Source organism: Drosophila obscura, unplaced genomic scaffold, assembly GCF_018151105.1.
Source record: "Drosophila obscura isolate BZ-5 IFL unplaced genomic scaffold, ASM1815110v1 contig_200, whole genome shotgun sequence".
NCBI lineage: Eukaryota > Metazoa > Arthropoda > Insecta > Diptera > Drosophilidae > Drosophila > Drosophila obscura.
The window spans coordinates 2,033,398-2,050,787 of NW_024542791.1; the positions used below are offsets into that span (position 1 = coordinate 2,033,398).

The 17,390-nt window shown below is 42.7% G+C and overlaps 2 protein-coding genes across 2 annotated transcripts in view; both read left to right on the forward strand.

The window, feature by feature from the left end:
• The window catches only part of LOC111075289 (fibronectin type-III domain-containing protein 3A), a 140,791-nt gene that overhangs the window by 74,664 nt on the left and 48,737 nt on the right, over window positions 1-17,390 (forward strand). The gene's annotated exons all lie outside the window — the stretch shown is intronic.
• Window positions 763-2,972, forward strand: LOC111077772. Its single transcript, XM_022372175.2, has one exon. The coding sequence runs from the start codon at window positions 900-902 to the stop codon at window positions 2,811-2,813; it is 1,914 nt and encodes a 637-aa protein (XP_022227867.2). The 5' UTR covers window positions 763-899; the 3' UTR covers window positions 2,814-2,972.

Consider the following 17,390-nt stretch of genomic DNA (forward strand, 5'->3'; position numbering starts at 1 on the left):
TGGCAAAAAAACAAATGAACCCATTGAAAGATTGGAACAACAAGAATCAAATGGACAGTTTAAAGGACATGTACAAATGTTGATGCAACAGCGGTATAAGGTGCCGGGTGGTAAGGAAATGGATGATGTCTCGATCGACTCGCAGGGGTTGATGGACGAAAAGGGACGACGTCGTGGGATGGGCAGTCACTGCAATCACCTCGGCACTCTGCGCTCCGAGCAGGCCAAGCATCTGAGATTTCTCATTAAAGACCTGAACGAGAAGCGAGGCCTGGACAATGATCCTCAGAAAGTCATCACGGCCCTGGGCCAGGTCGATTTAAAGCAGGACAAAAAACACGTAAATTATGAAAAGTCTCGCCGCAATGAGACGTTCGCTGAACTCTCAAAGTTTTACGCGACCACCGTGAGCGATGAGACGGAAAAGGTTGAGCCACCCGCTGCGCCCCGACGGCCAAGAAAATACTATGGCGACACGATGCCCGTGTTGTACCACGAGCCATTCGATTCGAAGAAGGAGTGGACGTGGATTCGCCGCCATCCAAGCCAGAACCGTTTGCTGCCCGATGGTCAGGTGGGCTTCGCAGAGATCAAACGCTATAGGCGTGAATCCATACAGAAGGCCATCGAAAAGGAGCGTGTACGATGGTCCATACACAGTACGTTTAGTCTGCCGAATTCTCCCGCAAGGGCTCGAAGTTCCATCAATTCTATGCTCAGGGGGGTACCCAAGAAACCCAAGAAATAGATTTCTTTCATTCTTTCGTTTGAAGTCAGTTTGTTTAGAGCCTCAGTCGAGACTAAACCAAAATTTTGTGGCACACAAAAATAAAGCCTCAACAAAATTGTAACTTTTTTCACCTTCTCCTTTTGGATATTTTTTGTGGCAGCCCAAAAACATGTCTCGATCGTGTTGTCGCGCCAGTCAGCGACGCTCGGATCCAACCAGCTGTATTTCCTGGTATCCACGAATGGATCCAGTTGGGAACTGCGCCTGCCAATCGGCCCAGGAGCAGTGGTGGAACCGCAACAGTGGCCTCATCCGGGTGCTGGCCAACGCCGTCGACCAGTCAGCGACGAATGTGTGCACCTTCCTCTACCAACTCACCCTAAACCTGTTCAGCCGCATACTGAACCCATTGACCATGGGTTGGAATACGCTCAAAGTGCCCTTCGTCATGTCCGATACCTTTGAGCTGTACTACGGCATCTTCGATGAGAACGGTGACCTGCGGAAGCCCATGCCGGCGAGGGCATTCCTGCTGTTGCTCGCTATGATGCAGCGCTTCCTGTGCCTGCCGTGTCGTATGATGAGACCAAGGGCCCGATGCGGACACAGTCCGGTGATGTACTGCACCAACGGCATGGGAGTGTTCGCCAATGCGAATCATGGCATTGCCTATAACACGCCCCGCAAGGTGGCGGCCTCTTCAGATATTCGGGCCGGACTTAGAAGACTGGGAATGCGTAGATCTTCATCGGAAAATTCATTGGATTCGGTGGACATGCCTTACGGTTACGCACCGGCCATATGCTGTTGCAGTGGACCCGGCAATTCGGGCCCTCTGCCCAAGAGTCTGAGACCCACGCCGGGCTATGGCAAATCGGAAAGTGAGGTTCAAGAATCCTGCGAAAAGGAATACCAAGATTCCCGGAGCCAAACTGCTCCGATTTGCCCCGAGCGATCACTTAGTCTCAGGCAAATCCAGAATCTACAAATGAAAACACTTTCCGAGTTCTACGGAGCAGTGTGCCAGGGAAAATACAACATTAGTTTGTTGGATCGACAGAACACTCCCAGATCGAGAATAACTCCGTGCGAAAAGCGACGAGTGGAGGGTGGACAGATACCTATGTTGCTGCAGAGACCCATCCAGAATTCAGCAGAGGACTGGCGCTGTGTCTCTCAATACGGCATACAACAGCAGATGACTCGATCCGTCGTTGGAGACAACAGGAATGACATGCTGCAGCGCTACAACCAGACCAGGGATGAGGACTATTTAAAATACAATAAAGGAAATGCCGTGCGTGGCACTAGCTCAACGGATAGCAGCAGGATCATGTCAGGTCGCAGTCGGCTGCTGGCCATTGAATATGAGAAAGAAGTAATCAGGCGGATGAACCCGTACATGAGGGATTCGCCTAGCGATGACTGCTTAGATGCGCCAATCAGGGAAGCGATTCATGCCGCAAAGTTTAATAAGCTAAAATCCCTTCTTATGAGAATTACAATGGCTCACAAAAAGCCCCACGAAAGCGATTCAATGCTGATGCAAAAAAGATGCAATCCTGTGGATGCGAAGATTCAAGTGGATGAAAACAAACTGTTATGTGAAATGCTCAAGCGACGACACGCATCCGCGGAGAAACGACTGAGTCAACCACCAACGACCAAATCTTCTATCCTTACAACCGATGACGTGACGAAAGTTGAACGGAAAAAGAGAGTCAGGTTCATAAATTCCAACAAAGAAAGCTACCAAAAGGAACAATGTGTGGAGAGCGGCTCGAAGCAAAGAATTGTTAAGCCAAAGGATCAAACGATGGAGAAAGCTGGCAGAAGAAAACAGGTGAATACCAGAAACGAAAACGTGCAGCCGAATGAGATACTGAAGCGAGGACACCCATACCTGGAGAAAGACTACGAGCAAAAGAGAGTCAAGCCCGCGGAGCGAGCTTTTTCAAGGCAACAGGCCGGCTCAGGCCAAGGAATTTTTTATCGGGAGAGATGCGATCGGAGCTGGACCGTTGAAGATGAGATTCGAGCGAGGAAAAAGGCTGCAAACGGCTCGTTTAATATACGATTTTAACCATCAGAGGCAAACAACTGAAAAATTTTCAAGCGAACCAAATTTCGATCCAAAAGTAAATCTTATAACAAGACCTTGAGAGCCAAAAAATTCTAATTTAAAATTCTATTTAGTGGTTTATCGTTTTTGACAGGCCAAAATAAAGTGTCCATAAATGCATGTGCATCGCACTAATTATTGCTCTTTCGGGGTGCATCGCCGCATCGTTCATTCAACCAAGTAGCCATGGCTGTCGGTCCACCTACGCTTAGTGCCTCCCCTGTGGGCTGCCCTGGCAAGCCGCAACATTGCAGCAAAGTTGCGGCAAAGTCTGCTCTGCTTTTCATTTTGGGCCTAGTTCACTATGAGTATTCGTATTCGTATGATGATGATGATGATGATGATGATGCGGCTGCTGCTGCAGGATTTCGCTTAAAAGCATTTCACATTTAACCTCCCACCCCCACCCCCACCCCATACAAACAAACACAAACATTCCTTTAAGCCTACCGCAGCCTGCTAGTTTAGTTTACTATTCCCCCGTGTTTGGGGGCTGATTTAAATTATTTCTTTTTTGCTTTTTGGGGGTGCTGGGCGTGGTGGTATGTGGCGTAGTTTATTTGAATATTTTTTTTTGTGCACTACGCAGAAGTTTGAGCTTCGTTTTTGCTCATTTTGACGCGTTTAGTTTACTTTGGGGTGCCATAATATTCTCCTCCGCTGCCTACTCGTCGTCGTCTATCTTTAGGTTTTGTGGGCCTCAGCCCCGTGCCGGAGGCCATAAGCCAAAGGGCAAACGGTTTGTGGCCAAAACGCAATTTTGCTGGTAAAGACGGAGCAGCGCGCGCGTGTTGGTAACAAGTGCCGCTTACTTTGTTGGCCTCTGAGTGGGGTTTAGACCCCAAGTGGCCAGGCAGGGCCAGGCAGGCAGGCAGACAGGCAGGCAGGCATATCAACTTGTTTGCTAGCTCTTTGCCTGCTTAACGTTTTTTTGGGTGGGGTGCGAGCCGAGTGGATTTAAGACAAACAGATTAGATATTCATATGAGATTTAAGTGAAGCAAATCCCAGAGTTTTCTGTATAAATTTTGAATAAATTGCCTATGAAATGGGTAGAAAATGGTTTCAAGTGTGGTAAACGGAATGAGCTTCAAGTTTTCGAGAGATTTTGTTTATCTTAGAGAAAACTTGAGCTTGAGCTTAGATTTCAATAGAGATGCTGAGTTATAACGTAAAGGATTGCCTTTAAGCCTTTAAGTTTAAGGCTAAGAGATGCTCATTTAAGCTTTGAAAATACATAAGTAGGTGCATCTGTTTTATTCTGGTATGTCTGGGAAATTATTATATAAGAAAAAATAGTTTAAATAATATGAAAAAAAAAAAAATAAATCTAAGTTTCACTGGCATGGCTATAACAGGAGCCGAGTTACTTGGGGATATATGTATATGTACGTACCACCAACAGTCTCCCAGTCCAGTTCCATACCATTTCGGTCTCGCCCTTGCCCTCACTCTCTTTGTTGCACACTGTCGCCATAGTTCTTATCAGTCTGATGGGACTGTGATGATAATAATTCAGAGTCAAATATCTCGCGACGTCTAGTGGCCAAGACATGATTTATGGCATTCCATTCGAGACTTAAACAATACGATAATTATTTATTAGAGTGGAGCGCAGCTCTCTCTGCAATCCCTCTAGTACTTTTGTATACGATACAGACCCACAAAACGGACAAACATATACAATATAAATAATAAGTTTTTGTTTGGCTGCAATGGCTTTGGACTGCTACCAGTCCCTGCTACCAGTTATCCCCACCGCCCCACTCATGCGGCAATTTATAATGTTGAGTGCCAAGCAGTTAGGAGGGATATCTATATATGTACGAGGGCATATAAAGCTGGCGGAGAGAGAGAGAGAGAGAGAGAGAGAGAGAGTAACCAAACGCAGGCAGGCAGACAGACAAGAGTCGCCCTGACAAAACCAGTTGGAAATGGCCTGGCAAATGGAATTTATTGCAATAGAGTGCTGAAAACTAAATCATCATCTTCCAGTCTAAGGCTTCGGCAACAGCAACAAGAGTAGGGGCTGCAAAAGAGGAGGAACAATTGATACACTCTCTGCTAGCATCTACCAGCTACACAATACAATCTACCAGCTCATTTAATATTTATGCGCATTTAGCTGGGGCACTTTTTCTATACAAAATCGTACGAAACGGAACGGAGGGGAGTCGGGCAGCTGGTAATAATAGTAGTAGTAGTAGTAGTAGTTTCGGTTGGCCCATGCGTAAATATGCGCAAAATAAATACATTTTTTATCTCCATTTTATTATTTCTGTAGTTTTTTTTCTTGGCTCTGCCTTGTAGGCATAAATTATGCACATATCTGGGAAATATTTAACGCCTCTACACCAAACAAAAAAAAAAGAAATGAGAGAGGGTAAAGAATGTATCTCCCTGTAAAGGATAACCCCTAGTAAAAACCTCAAGCAGGCATCTATAAAATAAAAGTAAATTGGTTGTCCAGTATTTGGCTTTGGTTTGCTTTGCGTTGCTTTTCTTCCTCTCTTGCTTTTGGGTTTCCCAACATCCGTAGTTCCGCTAGTTCCGCATTTTGTTTCCCCATTTCTTTTTTGTGCGTTTTTTTTTTTGTTTTTCTCTCTGCCTCGCCGTTCAAGCTGTGGCATAATTTTTACGCATTTGCTTGGGGTCGCCGCAGAAGTGTTGATAAAGAGGGTGGGCTAAATGGGGGGGAGGGGACATACTCGTAGCGTGGGGTGGGCGTGGCACACGCATAGACTTCCTGCCACAATCGTAAGAAATGAAGAAAAATGGTAAAGATGCTGGGAGTAAAACAAAAAAAAAAAAGTTGAACAATTCATGGTCGAATCTTTATGCTTTATACGCAAAACTTTGAGTTTTGATCTCTGTTGTCAGAGGACAGCAGTAGCACAGCCAGTAGCAGCTCTAACGCAGCTCTAATGCTTGCCACACACCACACTCTTTTTTTTTTGTTGTTGTTGCGTGTGGGTTTTTGGGTGTAGGAACGCTTATCTACGCCGGCTGCCAAGACGCAGACAACGCACATTGCCACACGCGCCAAACACTCGCGCACAGAGCACAGAAGCACTGAAATGAACTACACTGACGGTTGTGTGCCCTTCCCGTAGAAAGGGGTCCTTGGTTGTGGTTTATCAGTTGTGCTTTGATTGAAGAATAATATTGAAATCTATATCAATCTATAGCTTATCCCAGCCAGAGCAATAACATAATTACAATTCTTAATTAGAAATAGTTCAAGCCTCTTTTAGATCCCTAATGTTACGGATCCACCGCTAATATCCCAAGCAAGGGTATTCCCTTGGTTCGTCTTACAGAAATTAACGAAAGAGCACATTTTTGCTTGTTTTATGTTTATTTGTTTGGGGCCGCGACGTTTGCCAAAAATCAAGGCTGTCTGTCTATATATCTGAATCTGCCTCGGGCTCTGCACCACCCCATTTCGCCCCGCTCAAACCATATCTGTGAGCGCCTCTGGCAGCTCTATCTCCCCGTTCGCCCACTTTCGGAGCGCTCCGTTTTGTGTGAGGCCAAAATCCACTTAAATCGATAAAAACTATCAAATCTGTGCGGGGCGTGTGCCCCAGCTCAGTTTTGGGTCCCTCCTTTTTGAACTGGAGTCTGTGGTGGTTCTGGGAGTCTGGAGTTTTCTTTCTGCCTCGTTTCGTCACTCATACGCCATGTGCGCCGTCGTCGTCGTTCTCGTCGGCGTCGCCACTCATTTTTCGCCCATGTTGCGTATGTTGTCAAGTCTCTTCCGCTGCTGCCTCACTGGGGATTGTTTGCTTCCCCTCTCATTTTTTTTTTTTTGTATTTTTTCTTGGCAGCGGACACTGAAATTTTGCTGGGCACATTGTTGTTGCTGCTGGCATGTCCGTTCTGGCATGGACTTGGCCCAGGCTCATTGTTTGGGGATTCCCCTAGCCATACCAAACATTTTTTCGGTCCGTTCCCATTCTTTTGGGGTGGTTCGGCATTGGTTAGGCAGGGGCAACAGCAGCATTTCCGTTCTGCTCGTATTCCACTGTTGTCAAGCAGATCAGACAGACATACAGACAGACATACAGAAGGACGGACGAGTGAGCATGTGTGTGTGCGTGTGTGTGTGTGTGCCCATAGGCGCCGACATTAGAGCGGTCCAAAAAGCACCATACCACACCACACATCCATCGCCCATACCATTCTGCAAACCAAAAACCAAATGAGATATGAGTAGGAAAATGCCATGCGAAAACTGTGTCCCGCTAGAGTTAGAGACCAGTCACGCTGTCCAAGAACCCATGCCCATACCCATACACAAACCCATCTCCGAAGAACCCATGTTGGCCCTCGGGGGAATGGAATGGCAAACTATAATGCTAAATGACAAAATATGACAAATTATAATAAAAAAAAATAAAGAGGGAGACAAAAATCATATTTAACTAAGAACAGGCAGAGAAGGAAACAAGAAATAAATCGTTGAACAAATTTTATGACATTTGTCAGAGTGAACGGCTTTGCAACAACGGCTGATTCGTCTTTTGTCTGGCCAATTTTGTGGTCTTCTCGCATGCCACGCAAACACTTCTGCCACGGAGTGAGTCCCCGTTCCCGTCCGGACTGCATTAATATAGGAATCACGCACTCGTAAATGCTCCTTTTATTCCTATTGCGTGCCGAGATTTTACAATGGAAACAGAGCAGCAAATAAAGAAATACTCAAAAAGATTAACCATAATCGGATCTAATCATGGCGTAATTATGTGTCAGAGTAAGTGCTCTTTCTAAAGAGATTATCGAGTGGAGTTGGAGTAGAGATAGACATTTTTTGGGGCATCTTTTGTGGCATGCTTTTGCAGTATTTTAAAGTGATTATGGTTCAAGGGTAATTTGAATTTTATTTCACCTAAAATTTAATACAGAACATGTTGAATATTTCATGCTTTTAAGCTCGCAAGCTAATTTTTCGTAGAGATTTTCGGCTGTAAAATAACCAACAAATTAATTCTAATTAAATTTGTTAATGTATTCATTAGTCTGAATATTCACTAATTTATTGAATTACAATTTATTTGTTCTTTTTAGAACATTAAATATCTAAACTTCGCAAACTTTATCCAGAGTTATTGAAGTTCCCCATAGTTTTCCAAAAACCCATTCATTTCAATTGACACAGCAAAAAATGTGAACTCAAAACCCAAACGAAAAACATTGATATAAATTTATTTCAAATTAAGGCAACAAGAAATTGTTGAATATGGTTGAGGATTTCCGAATAAATACAAAATAAACTCAACTTAAAACTAAAAAAAAAAATATAGTCCACAAACAAACTAAAACGGAAGGCGGGTTAAGGGTCTAAAGCACCTTCGAACAACAAAAAGTATATGTTGGTTTGGTTATAATTGGTGGAAAAACCTCACAGCGAGCAAAGTTTCCAATTAGAGAGCCAGCGGGGGGCAACAGTTGTTGATTTTATTTTTTTGTATTTTTATTTGGTTTGGTAACGTTTGCTGGAATAACCCAAAGTTTGAAGTTTTCCCAGTTTTGGCTTTATTTAGTTTATTTATACCATTTTTTTTTTTTGTGGACAAGTATACATACATACATATATATGTACGAGTATATATTGGCAAAGCAATTTTCACACATGAACCAAATGGCACACACAAAATCCAAACTTTATAAACTAATAAACTGAACCGTCCCGTGCATCCAAGAGTGCATCCTCAACCGCGTTTCCCCCTCAGTTTCCGAGTTTCGATTAAATTTTGTTAAGGTATTTCCTTTATTTCCTCTCCCCGCTTGTCCTCCCCATACGGCTCAACAATCGGAAAATTGCTGCTGCAACCCCATCGAAAATTTCTGTGTGTGTGCGTCATAAATATTTCTGGAAATTTTTAGCTTCTTCTCTACGGGGTCTTTTTTTCGATATTGATTTTGCTTTTTTGAGTGGGTCTGGAAATCGTATGCATCGATTGTCGTCTGCCATATGCATCCCAGCTATTTCTGATATTCGCAGCCGATGCAGGGGGTTCCTGCCCACCCCGAGACAGACAGAGGCACACCTCAAGGCATTTTGCGTGCGGTATTAGAAAAATACTTTGGGGATTTGTTGTCGTTTCTAATTTGCCAACAGATTGGATATTGATTAAGCTGCCGATGCAAGTGAAGCAGCCATAGAACTATTTTGATTACCAGAAACTTAAGCCTAGGCGATTATTTGGTAAGCCCAGGAGAAAATATTTTCCATATGAAATAACGCAAACATTTAGTCAAGAGGTTTTTGGTATGGAAAGAAAAAGGAAAAGAAAAAGCTGTTCAATTTGAGTAAAATGTTCAATTAAAAACTAAGAGAATTTTCCTACCATAATCGTTTTCTTTTTAATTTCTTTATATATTTTGCAAGCCCACAAATGTTTTAAAAGCTTATTAATTTTTTTTTTCTTGAATAATATTTTAACATGAAAAAATGTTTCCCTGTTTTTTTTGGGGGGGATTTTCATGCTTTCCACATGCAGCTAATTACACGCCTCAATGCCTGCCCACAATTAATTTCGGTTTTTTGCTTGCGGTTTTTAATTTTTCACTCGAACAAACTACAATTGCAAAATTACAAAATGGAAATTATACAAAAAAAAACCGAAAAATGTAACAAACCGAAAAAAAAAACCGAAGGCGGAATGAAAATTTCTACCAATTAGCGAGTAAGAGTGCCATAGTAGTAAAAGGGGGATTTCAGAGAGTTTTTCCGGAGTTACAGTTAAGGAATGCAATTATCAAAAAAGCTAAAAGCAGAAGGGAAAGGAAAGGAAAGAGAAATACCAGCAGTGGCAGAAGCCGCCAGAGCAGCAGAGCAGCTGCCTGTGCCACATTCAGAGTCCTATCAGAGTCCACAAAAATGACTAAAATGCAAATGCTTCCTTCTCTATCCTTCTCGCTCCTATTCGCTCTGTACGAGTGCGAGTACGAGTACGAGTATGTGTGGCACAATGATTGCTGCATTTATGAGATAAGTTTTTACTGTCGACAACAATTAAATTACATTTTAGAGTTTATGGTCTTCTCCTGCCCCATGGTGCACATGGCTGGCTGGCTCGTTGTCGGTTTGAGTCGTTTCTGTCGCCAAACTTCAATAAATTCGAATAATTTATTTCATTACCAAAGTGTGTGCCTGATTATGATTGTTTGTGTACTGAAGGCAGATACTTACAGAATGGGTGAAAACTGTAACTGAAATTTTTGTTGCATTTTAAATGGAATGCCAAAAAAAGATGAACAAATTAGGAACACTCACGGATTGCGGTTCGTATAAGAAATGTGTTCTCGCTTTGGTATTATCTGTGGAATATTTTTAGGTGCTTAAGGAGCTATTTGTTAAAGAAATCTTATGAGCACTTTTATTTAGTTGTAGCACTTAGTTTTGTGGTATTTATTGGTTATGCAATATTTAAGTACATTTTGATTATCATTAGGGGCAAAGGTTTTCCCTTGCACCCACATGGCACATCGCACCCCAGACCCGCATACGGCCGTGGAAAATACTTACTACATTTTTGTGTGTCGAGCATTGTCATAATGCCCCGTTGACTGCATCGGTCACGCCCACCCGCATCTAATGTGTGTGCTCCAAGGGCATTCATTTAGTCATTTATGCGGTTTACATGCCACGCCCGCAACTGACAGTGTGACACCCTCGGAACCCCAACCCCAACCCCAAACCCAAACGCCCAGTGTTAGTTCGTTATCGGGGAAATTGAAAAACCGCATTGCATGTGTGCACCCCCATCCCCATTCGCATCCGCATCCTCATCCTTTTCCAGCACTATCCCTATAACTATCACCATTCCATTTGGTTTTGGGATTATTTTTGCATACCCTGGTGACAGCCCGAGGGCGCTATTGGGCGTGTTTAACATGAATATTCAGATAGATGTGCACACACGCTCGTATATCATGGCGTTTGCGTGTGTTGATATGGATAGATATCCTCGCTAGTCACACGAACGTTTTAATTAGCACTAGGTGTTCCACAAGGATACTTCAACCTCGCACTTAATGGTCGTAAATTGTCAACCGGAATCATGGCAATTGGACTATGAGCAATCAGGAATTTCGTTCGTCATTCAATTAAGAATTTTGTTCATTTTTCTTGTTTGTTCACTTTAATTGCAAATTAGGTTGTAAATGTTAGGGATATTGATATGGAATTAGACTGCTATCTGGTAGATATTTCGTACAAATTTTCAAATATTTCCCCTACAAAGCCCAAAGATCTTTCTCGCAGTATCTGACAACAGCTCTAGCCCTGAGTCATCAACCTGCAGACACATGCCACACTCCCAGCAAGTAAAAAAAGGCAAAGTTGTCTTTATGCAATCGCCTTCCGAGTAATTAGCCACCAACGCTGCCACAAATTGTAGCTGCATTGTTTTTATGGCATCGACTTATGCAACAAAAAGTAGCAAACAAAAAAAAAACACAAGCCCACAATTGAGCCCCCCCCCCCCCCCCCCCCCCCGTTTTCGTTCTTTGTGGGGGGGGGGGGGGGGGCCCCGCCCCCGCGGGCCCAGGGTAAAAAATTCAAACAATAACCAGAAATGCCGAAAAAAAACACCGAAATCATTATCATATGCATTCGTGTATCCCTGTGTGTGTTTGTGTGTGTATCTGTGTGGCACAACCACAGTAATTAAGCGAAGAAGCGAGGCTGTCGCGGCAGCAGCATGCAGCTGGTCACAACAGGTGGCATAGGAGGAGGTGGCCGCTTGTTATCTCTGCAATTTGTTGCATATGGAAACATGTGTGTCGCTTTTTTCAAGTCTTTTTTTTTTCGTCAACTAACCACAGGAGGAAATAATTGTGGCATGTGTATACGAGCAGGAGTTCGGGTATTTGCTTATGTAATTAAGTTCGGTGTGCATGTGCAATGTTGTTTGCAAGCCTTGCGGATATTTGTGCTGATGGATTCCCGTCTTTAGTTGAACCAGAAATCATTCTAAACGGAACCAATAACCAGTCATTGAACATGCTCTAAAAGGAGGTTTGGCGGCGAACGCACTGGGAGTTCCCCACTTTCCACACCACTCCACCACCATACACCCTCCCTCGCCCAGTGGTGTACCAGACTCGATGCACTCGAGCGCGGCGCACAAAGAAAGCTGTGAAATGGTCGCCACTGCCGCCATGGGGCTGCACCATGGGGCCCGTCTTTGGCCAGGCATTTTTTCATGTCTTGGCTCGCCAACTTGGCCAACTTGTCTATTAACGGTAACTAGGTAAATGTTAGAAATTACCGTTATAAAAATTGCCTCTGCCATTGCTATTTGCACACAAAGTAAGCCATTTGTTAAGTCGAAGAAGAAGAAAAAAAAATCAAGGAAAAAAAAACAACGACGACAAAGCAGAAGAAGAAGAAGCAGAAGTAGAAATGGAATCACCAAGCTCATGAAAATGGTAAAGGTAAAGCAGAAAGAGTTGAAAGAAAAATAGCTAGCACTAGAGTTGGAGCTAGAGACGTTGTGGAAGTCAGTCAATTGCTTTGTCTTGGGGGCTTCTGTGAATGGGAAAGTGTTGACTTGCTTGGGGCTTGCTATGAAATATTTATCACTTCCACTAACTCAACAGATACCGCAGGCAGGATAAAAAAATGTAAATTTACCATCGGTGTAGGTGGTAGGTGCAAAGAGTTTTCCATTTGGGCAACTGAACTTGGGGAATGCTCATTAGATGGTAAATAGTAAGCGCCCCTGAAACAGAGATGCTCGAAGATTGTTTCTGTTTCATTTGCAGCCATCTTTTGGTTAGCTAAAAACTTTTAAAAGATAACTGGAATATGGACTTAAAGAGGGAATGCTCTTGGATTTAAATTTTGTTCTTAATTGGTTTTTCGAATTGGTTTTCCTTAAGATATCTACGATTAAATTAGTGCTCGATAGTTCTAGTCTCTCTACAGATAAGAATCCTCTTAAAACAGTTATCCAACACGATTCCAGAATGTTCTCCGAACCACTTTTTATGTCACATCACGACTTCTTGCCATTCGGGTTCTATGGGGGATGGAGGAGGGCCTTCGCTTTGTAGCTGCTCAATAATTCATTAGACATTTGACACCTTTGGAGCGTGGACGGCACCGACTGAACTGACTGACAACACTTTCAGATTCTGTTGACACTTTGGATTTACCTTCAAGAAATGCAGACGCACACACACACACACACACACACACACACACACACTCATGCCATGGCACAACAAATGGCCTCATCAAGACGTTCAACGTGTCGCAAATGCGTTGCCGTTGAGTGGCCTGACACGCCTACCCATCCACAACGCCCACCCTCAGCAGCACCTCTGGAAGCACCTAGAGCCGGTCTAGACACTTTTGACACAAATGCGGCGGGTGTTAAGAAAAAAGTCTACATATGTCTCCTCTTCATCTGTCTGCCATTTAATATAGCAAAAAAAAATAAAAATAAAAAAAGAAAAAGCATAAACAAAACAAGTCAGGGGAGGTATAGTCGATATAGAGACTATGGCGATACCTGATAGGCAGACTTGCAACGGGATGGACTAAGTGGAATTTCAACAGCACGCAGGTCATCCAGAGGTCTGCCAAAAAATATTTCATTTTCATGGGATAACAAATATATGTAAGTTTTTTTTATTATTGTAGATCTCTAGCAGATTGGGATGATTTATGATTTATATATTTTATATTTTTTAAAATTAAATGCCAGACTTATTTGAAATTAGAGATATTACACGATTTTGTTAGATTTTTGGCATGAAAGGTGTAGAATGGTATCAATGTACGAAATGTACTTCATTGTGAAGACATTAGAGAAGTAGAAATTCGAGAAATCCCATATCCATTTGTGCAAAAATTCATCTCCACTTCCTTAGTCCTGGGCACTTCCTTCTTCCTATTACCAACACCTACGTAGACCCAACACGCTTATGTACTTTCACGTCTACAGGGTATGAAAAAGAGAAAGAAGCAGATTGCTAAGCTGCGTAGATTTCCGCGTGGTGTCCTCTGTCTCAGTCTCTGTCTCAGTCTCACTCCCGCCCTCCCTCACACCTGTGCCGTGTTCCCTCTGGCTGTCTGCAGTCGACGTCAGCGTCAGCGTCAACATTGGAGGTGCGTGTGTCTACCATTGTCTGCGGGCGGGCTGTGTGTGGCGTGGCATGTGGGGTGTGTGGGGGATGTGGTGGAGTGTGGCGAGATGGGGCGAGGTCTCTGGGCGAGTACTTGAGACAGCCATGAGAGTGCATATTGAGACAGGTGACAACAGTCGCACTTCATTCGTCTGCTTCTTCTGCTGCCACTGCCACTGCAGCTGCTGCTGCTGCTGCTGCTGCTTCTTCTTGCTGCAACTGCAGATCGGTCCCCTACTTCTTTGCCAGCTGCTTCTGCCACTGCAACATTGTGTTGCAGTTGCTGTTTGCTGGTAATTGCTGTTGTTGTAGTTGTTGTCTTGGTGTTGCAGCAGACGCACTAAATCAATTAGAATGCAACCCACGTGAAGCATTTGCAATGGAAATTTCTAAGCATATAAAAAAAATTGTTCTACTTCTAGTTTTATGTTAATTTGTTTGATGGTTAGGGGGGCACAACTTTACAACTCTATTCACACCGAAATCTTCAATGCTGAAGAGCGTGTTCCAGCGGCATCTTGAGCATTTTTCTAAGAATCAAATGAGTTGAACTTTCTTAATGTTTGGAAAAAACCAGGGTGGGAAAAACTTGTACCTAAGTACGATAAGCCAATGGAAATTAAATTAATGGGCTGTGGGAAAGCCACCATTGAAATTTAATAAAATGGATTACATAGTAGGTACACAATGCCATTGCATTTTTATTAATTCAAGGAATTTTAAGGTGTCTTGGCAATAATATTTCAAAAATTTATTCAGAAATTGTTGAAATATTCAAAGCAATTTACACCCAAATAAATTCCTTAAATATTATACGTTCTTGCTTCATATTACCTCAGGGAATGCTTGAGTTTTGGGATATATTATTCATTGACTTATAGCAGAAATGGTGTACCTTCCCCAAGAGTATTATTTAGTAAAAAGAAAGGGCTTTGCCCCCAAACCTTTATTTGTACAAGCGGTAATTGAAATGCTCCATAAAGATTTTAAGAAATTATTATCTCGTAATCTTTTTGGCATCATAAAAGGCATCGCGGAATTTACTAAATATTCTGAAATGTGCATAAATATGTACACGTCCGTATATGTACAAACATATACCCGCAGAAATGTCAGAAGTGTTCCGTTCATATTGTTCTCCAGAATTTCATTTACAATTCTTCTTTCATGTTTGCCTCGATCCCTGGACAACTCTCACCACTTGAAGAATTTTCGCGGAATGGAATGCCATTCTTTAATTTGTTTTTGATTTCGTTTCGCATATGGTATTTGTGCGATGATTGCCGCCAGTCAATGCACCCCGAAATGGAAATTATTTCTGCTGGCTAATGAGTCGGTCATTGAACCCCTGGTCTCACTGTGTCTCTCTCTGTGTGTATTTGGATATGCAACACCCAACACCTTTGTCGAAAAAAAAAAAAGTGTTCAGTCAGTCGTTTGGCTCTGTCATGTCTGTCCGCCTGGTGGAAGGTGCGATAAATGCGGACAGACGTAACGAGCGAAAGGGCCAAAAAAGAAACCCATTAAAGTAAAGCTGCATTAACAGCTAAATGAAAACACCCAACGACAAAAGCAACACAAACAGCAAGAACAACAAAGCGCAGGCATCAAATTTCGCCACACAGACAGTTCGAAGCGTGGGTCAAACCCTCAGACAATGATAGGCAGTGGCAGAGACTGCGTGGAGAGAGCGGGTGTGCGGGGAATACCAAATCGAACGATTAAGACACGCTTACGTTTTAATTTTTAATTTTGTTGTTGTTTTGCATACCCTGCAACTGGAAGCACTTTAAGAGATCTAGCAGACCGATGAGTGCTTTCGAAACATATGGCTTGTAGATTCGCCAATCAGGGGTTTACCACACATAAATTAAGACAAACCAATTTACTTTTTAATGTGCCTTGTCGTCTTCCCATAGGAATTAAGAGATGTAAATTAAATTCTCTGTTTTCTCCCATTAAAAAAAAGCATAACATATCACTTTGTAGCTTCCCTTAAATTCCAGACAATGTAGTGTACGCTTTGGAATTTAGCTGTGCTCTTAGAATATTCATATTGCAATGAGATCATATTCTTATTAATACAATTTTGATTGATGAGTAACCCATAGTCGCATTATTCGCCGTAGAGTACCCTACTCCCTTTTGTTTGTTGCTATTTTCGCTGCAGTTTCGTTTCTGTTTTGCCTTCACTTTCTGTTTGTTATTTGCGGGGTTTCATTTAAGTGCCCGCTGCTGTAGCTGTAGCTGTCGCTGTTGCTGTAGCTGTCGCTGTTGTTGCACACGAGCCACAGGCAGTTCTTATTAACATTGCTTCGCTGCTGTTATTGTAGCCGCCGTTAGTTTTCACTCTTATCTCTTATGCCATTCCCTTGTTATTCGTTTTGAATGTGGGTGGCGCTGGTGGTGATGGTGGTGTTCCCCCATGCCACATGATGCCCCTATGCTCTCTCACCCCGTTTCTGTGGTATCTTTGTAGTTCAGTTTTTGTGTGCTTTTTGTGCAAGTATTTCAATTATTTGTCAAATTGACACAATGCGCAGTTCTGTGATCAGTTGTTGGTGTGCATACAATACATTACATACATATGTACATTTGTACATATGTACATATTTATTTACATACATACATAGTGCCGTTGAGTTTGTTGTTGAAGCTGTTAATGTAGATTTTGTTTGTTTTTTTGCAGCTGTTTGTTTGGTTTTTTTGTTTGTTTTTTCAGCATTTTTTTTTGTAGCCTGTTGTTGAAATATTTTTGTTGCTGTTACTGTTGTAATTGTTGTTGCTGAAACTATGATTGTATTTTTTGTAATGAATCGGTTGTTCGCTGAGATGAGAGATAATTTCCAATTTGATTTATGTTTTGCACTAGATTTCATGGGAAATCATTTTGCGCTATTCATGTTAAGCGAAATTCCAGGAAATCTAGAACGGAAGTCTTTTTCAAAGACACAGACTAATATTTACTCTCTAAATATTTAGTTAATTATGCATTAGACGAGCATGTGTGGCAAATGCGGGTGGTCTTTCAAATTGAGGCTGGGCAAGTGGGGCAAACAAATCTCAAAGCAAAAGCATAAACGGCGAACCATATTTTCCATAAGCTTTGTATGTCTCCTCTACCTTTGCAGATACGTTTCTGCAGAACTTTTCAATTAAAAACCATCGCAAAACTTCTGTACTAGCAAAATCTAGAATCAACAGGGAATTCCAAGAAAATTGTCTAGATAACCTGAGATCGGGGGCCATGGTCACAGTGGTTGATGGGGGGCAGGGTGGTGGGTTGCGTCTCGCGTCTTATCGCAGCGAAGAGCAGAGATAACGTTTTTGGATTGGTAACCAAGTGGGATGAGAAGCCCTGAGCCCTCCTTCCGTGCTACTCCTTGTTCACCGA

Excerpts from the sequence above, each read along its gene's own strand:
- LOC111077772 (XM_022372175.2), top strand. The coding sequence starts at position 900 with ATGTCTCGATCGTGTTGTCGCGCCAGTCAGCGACGCTCGGATCCAACC.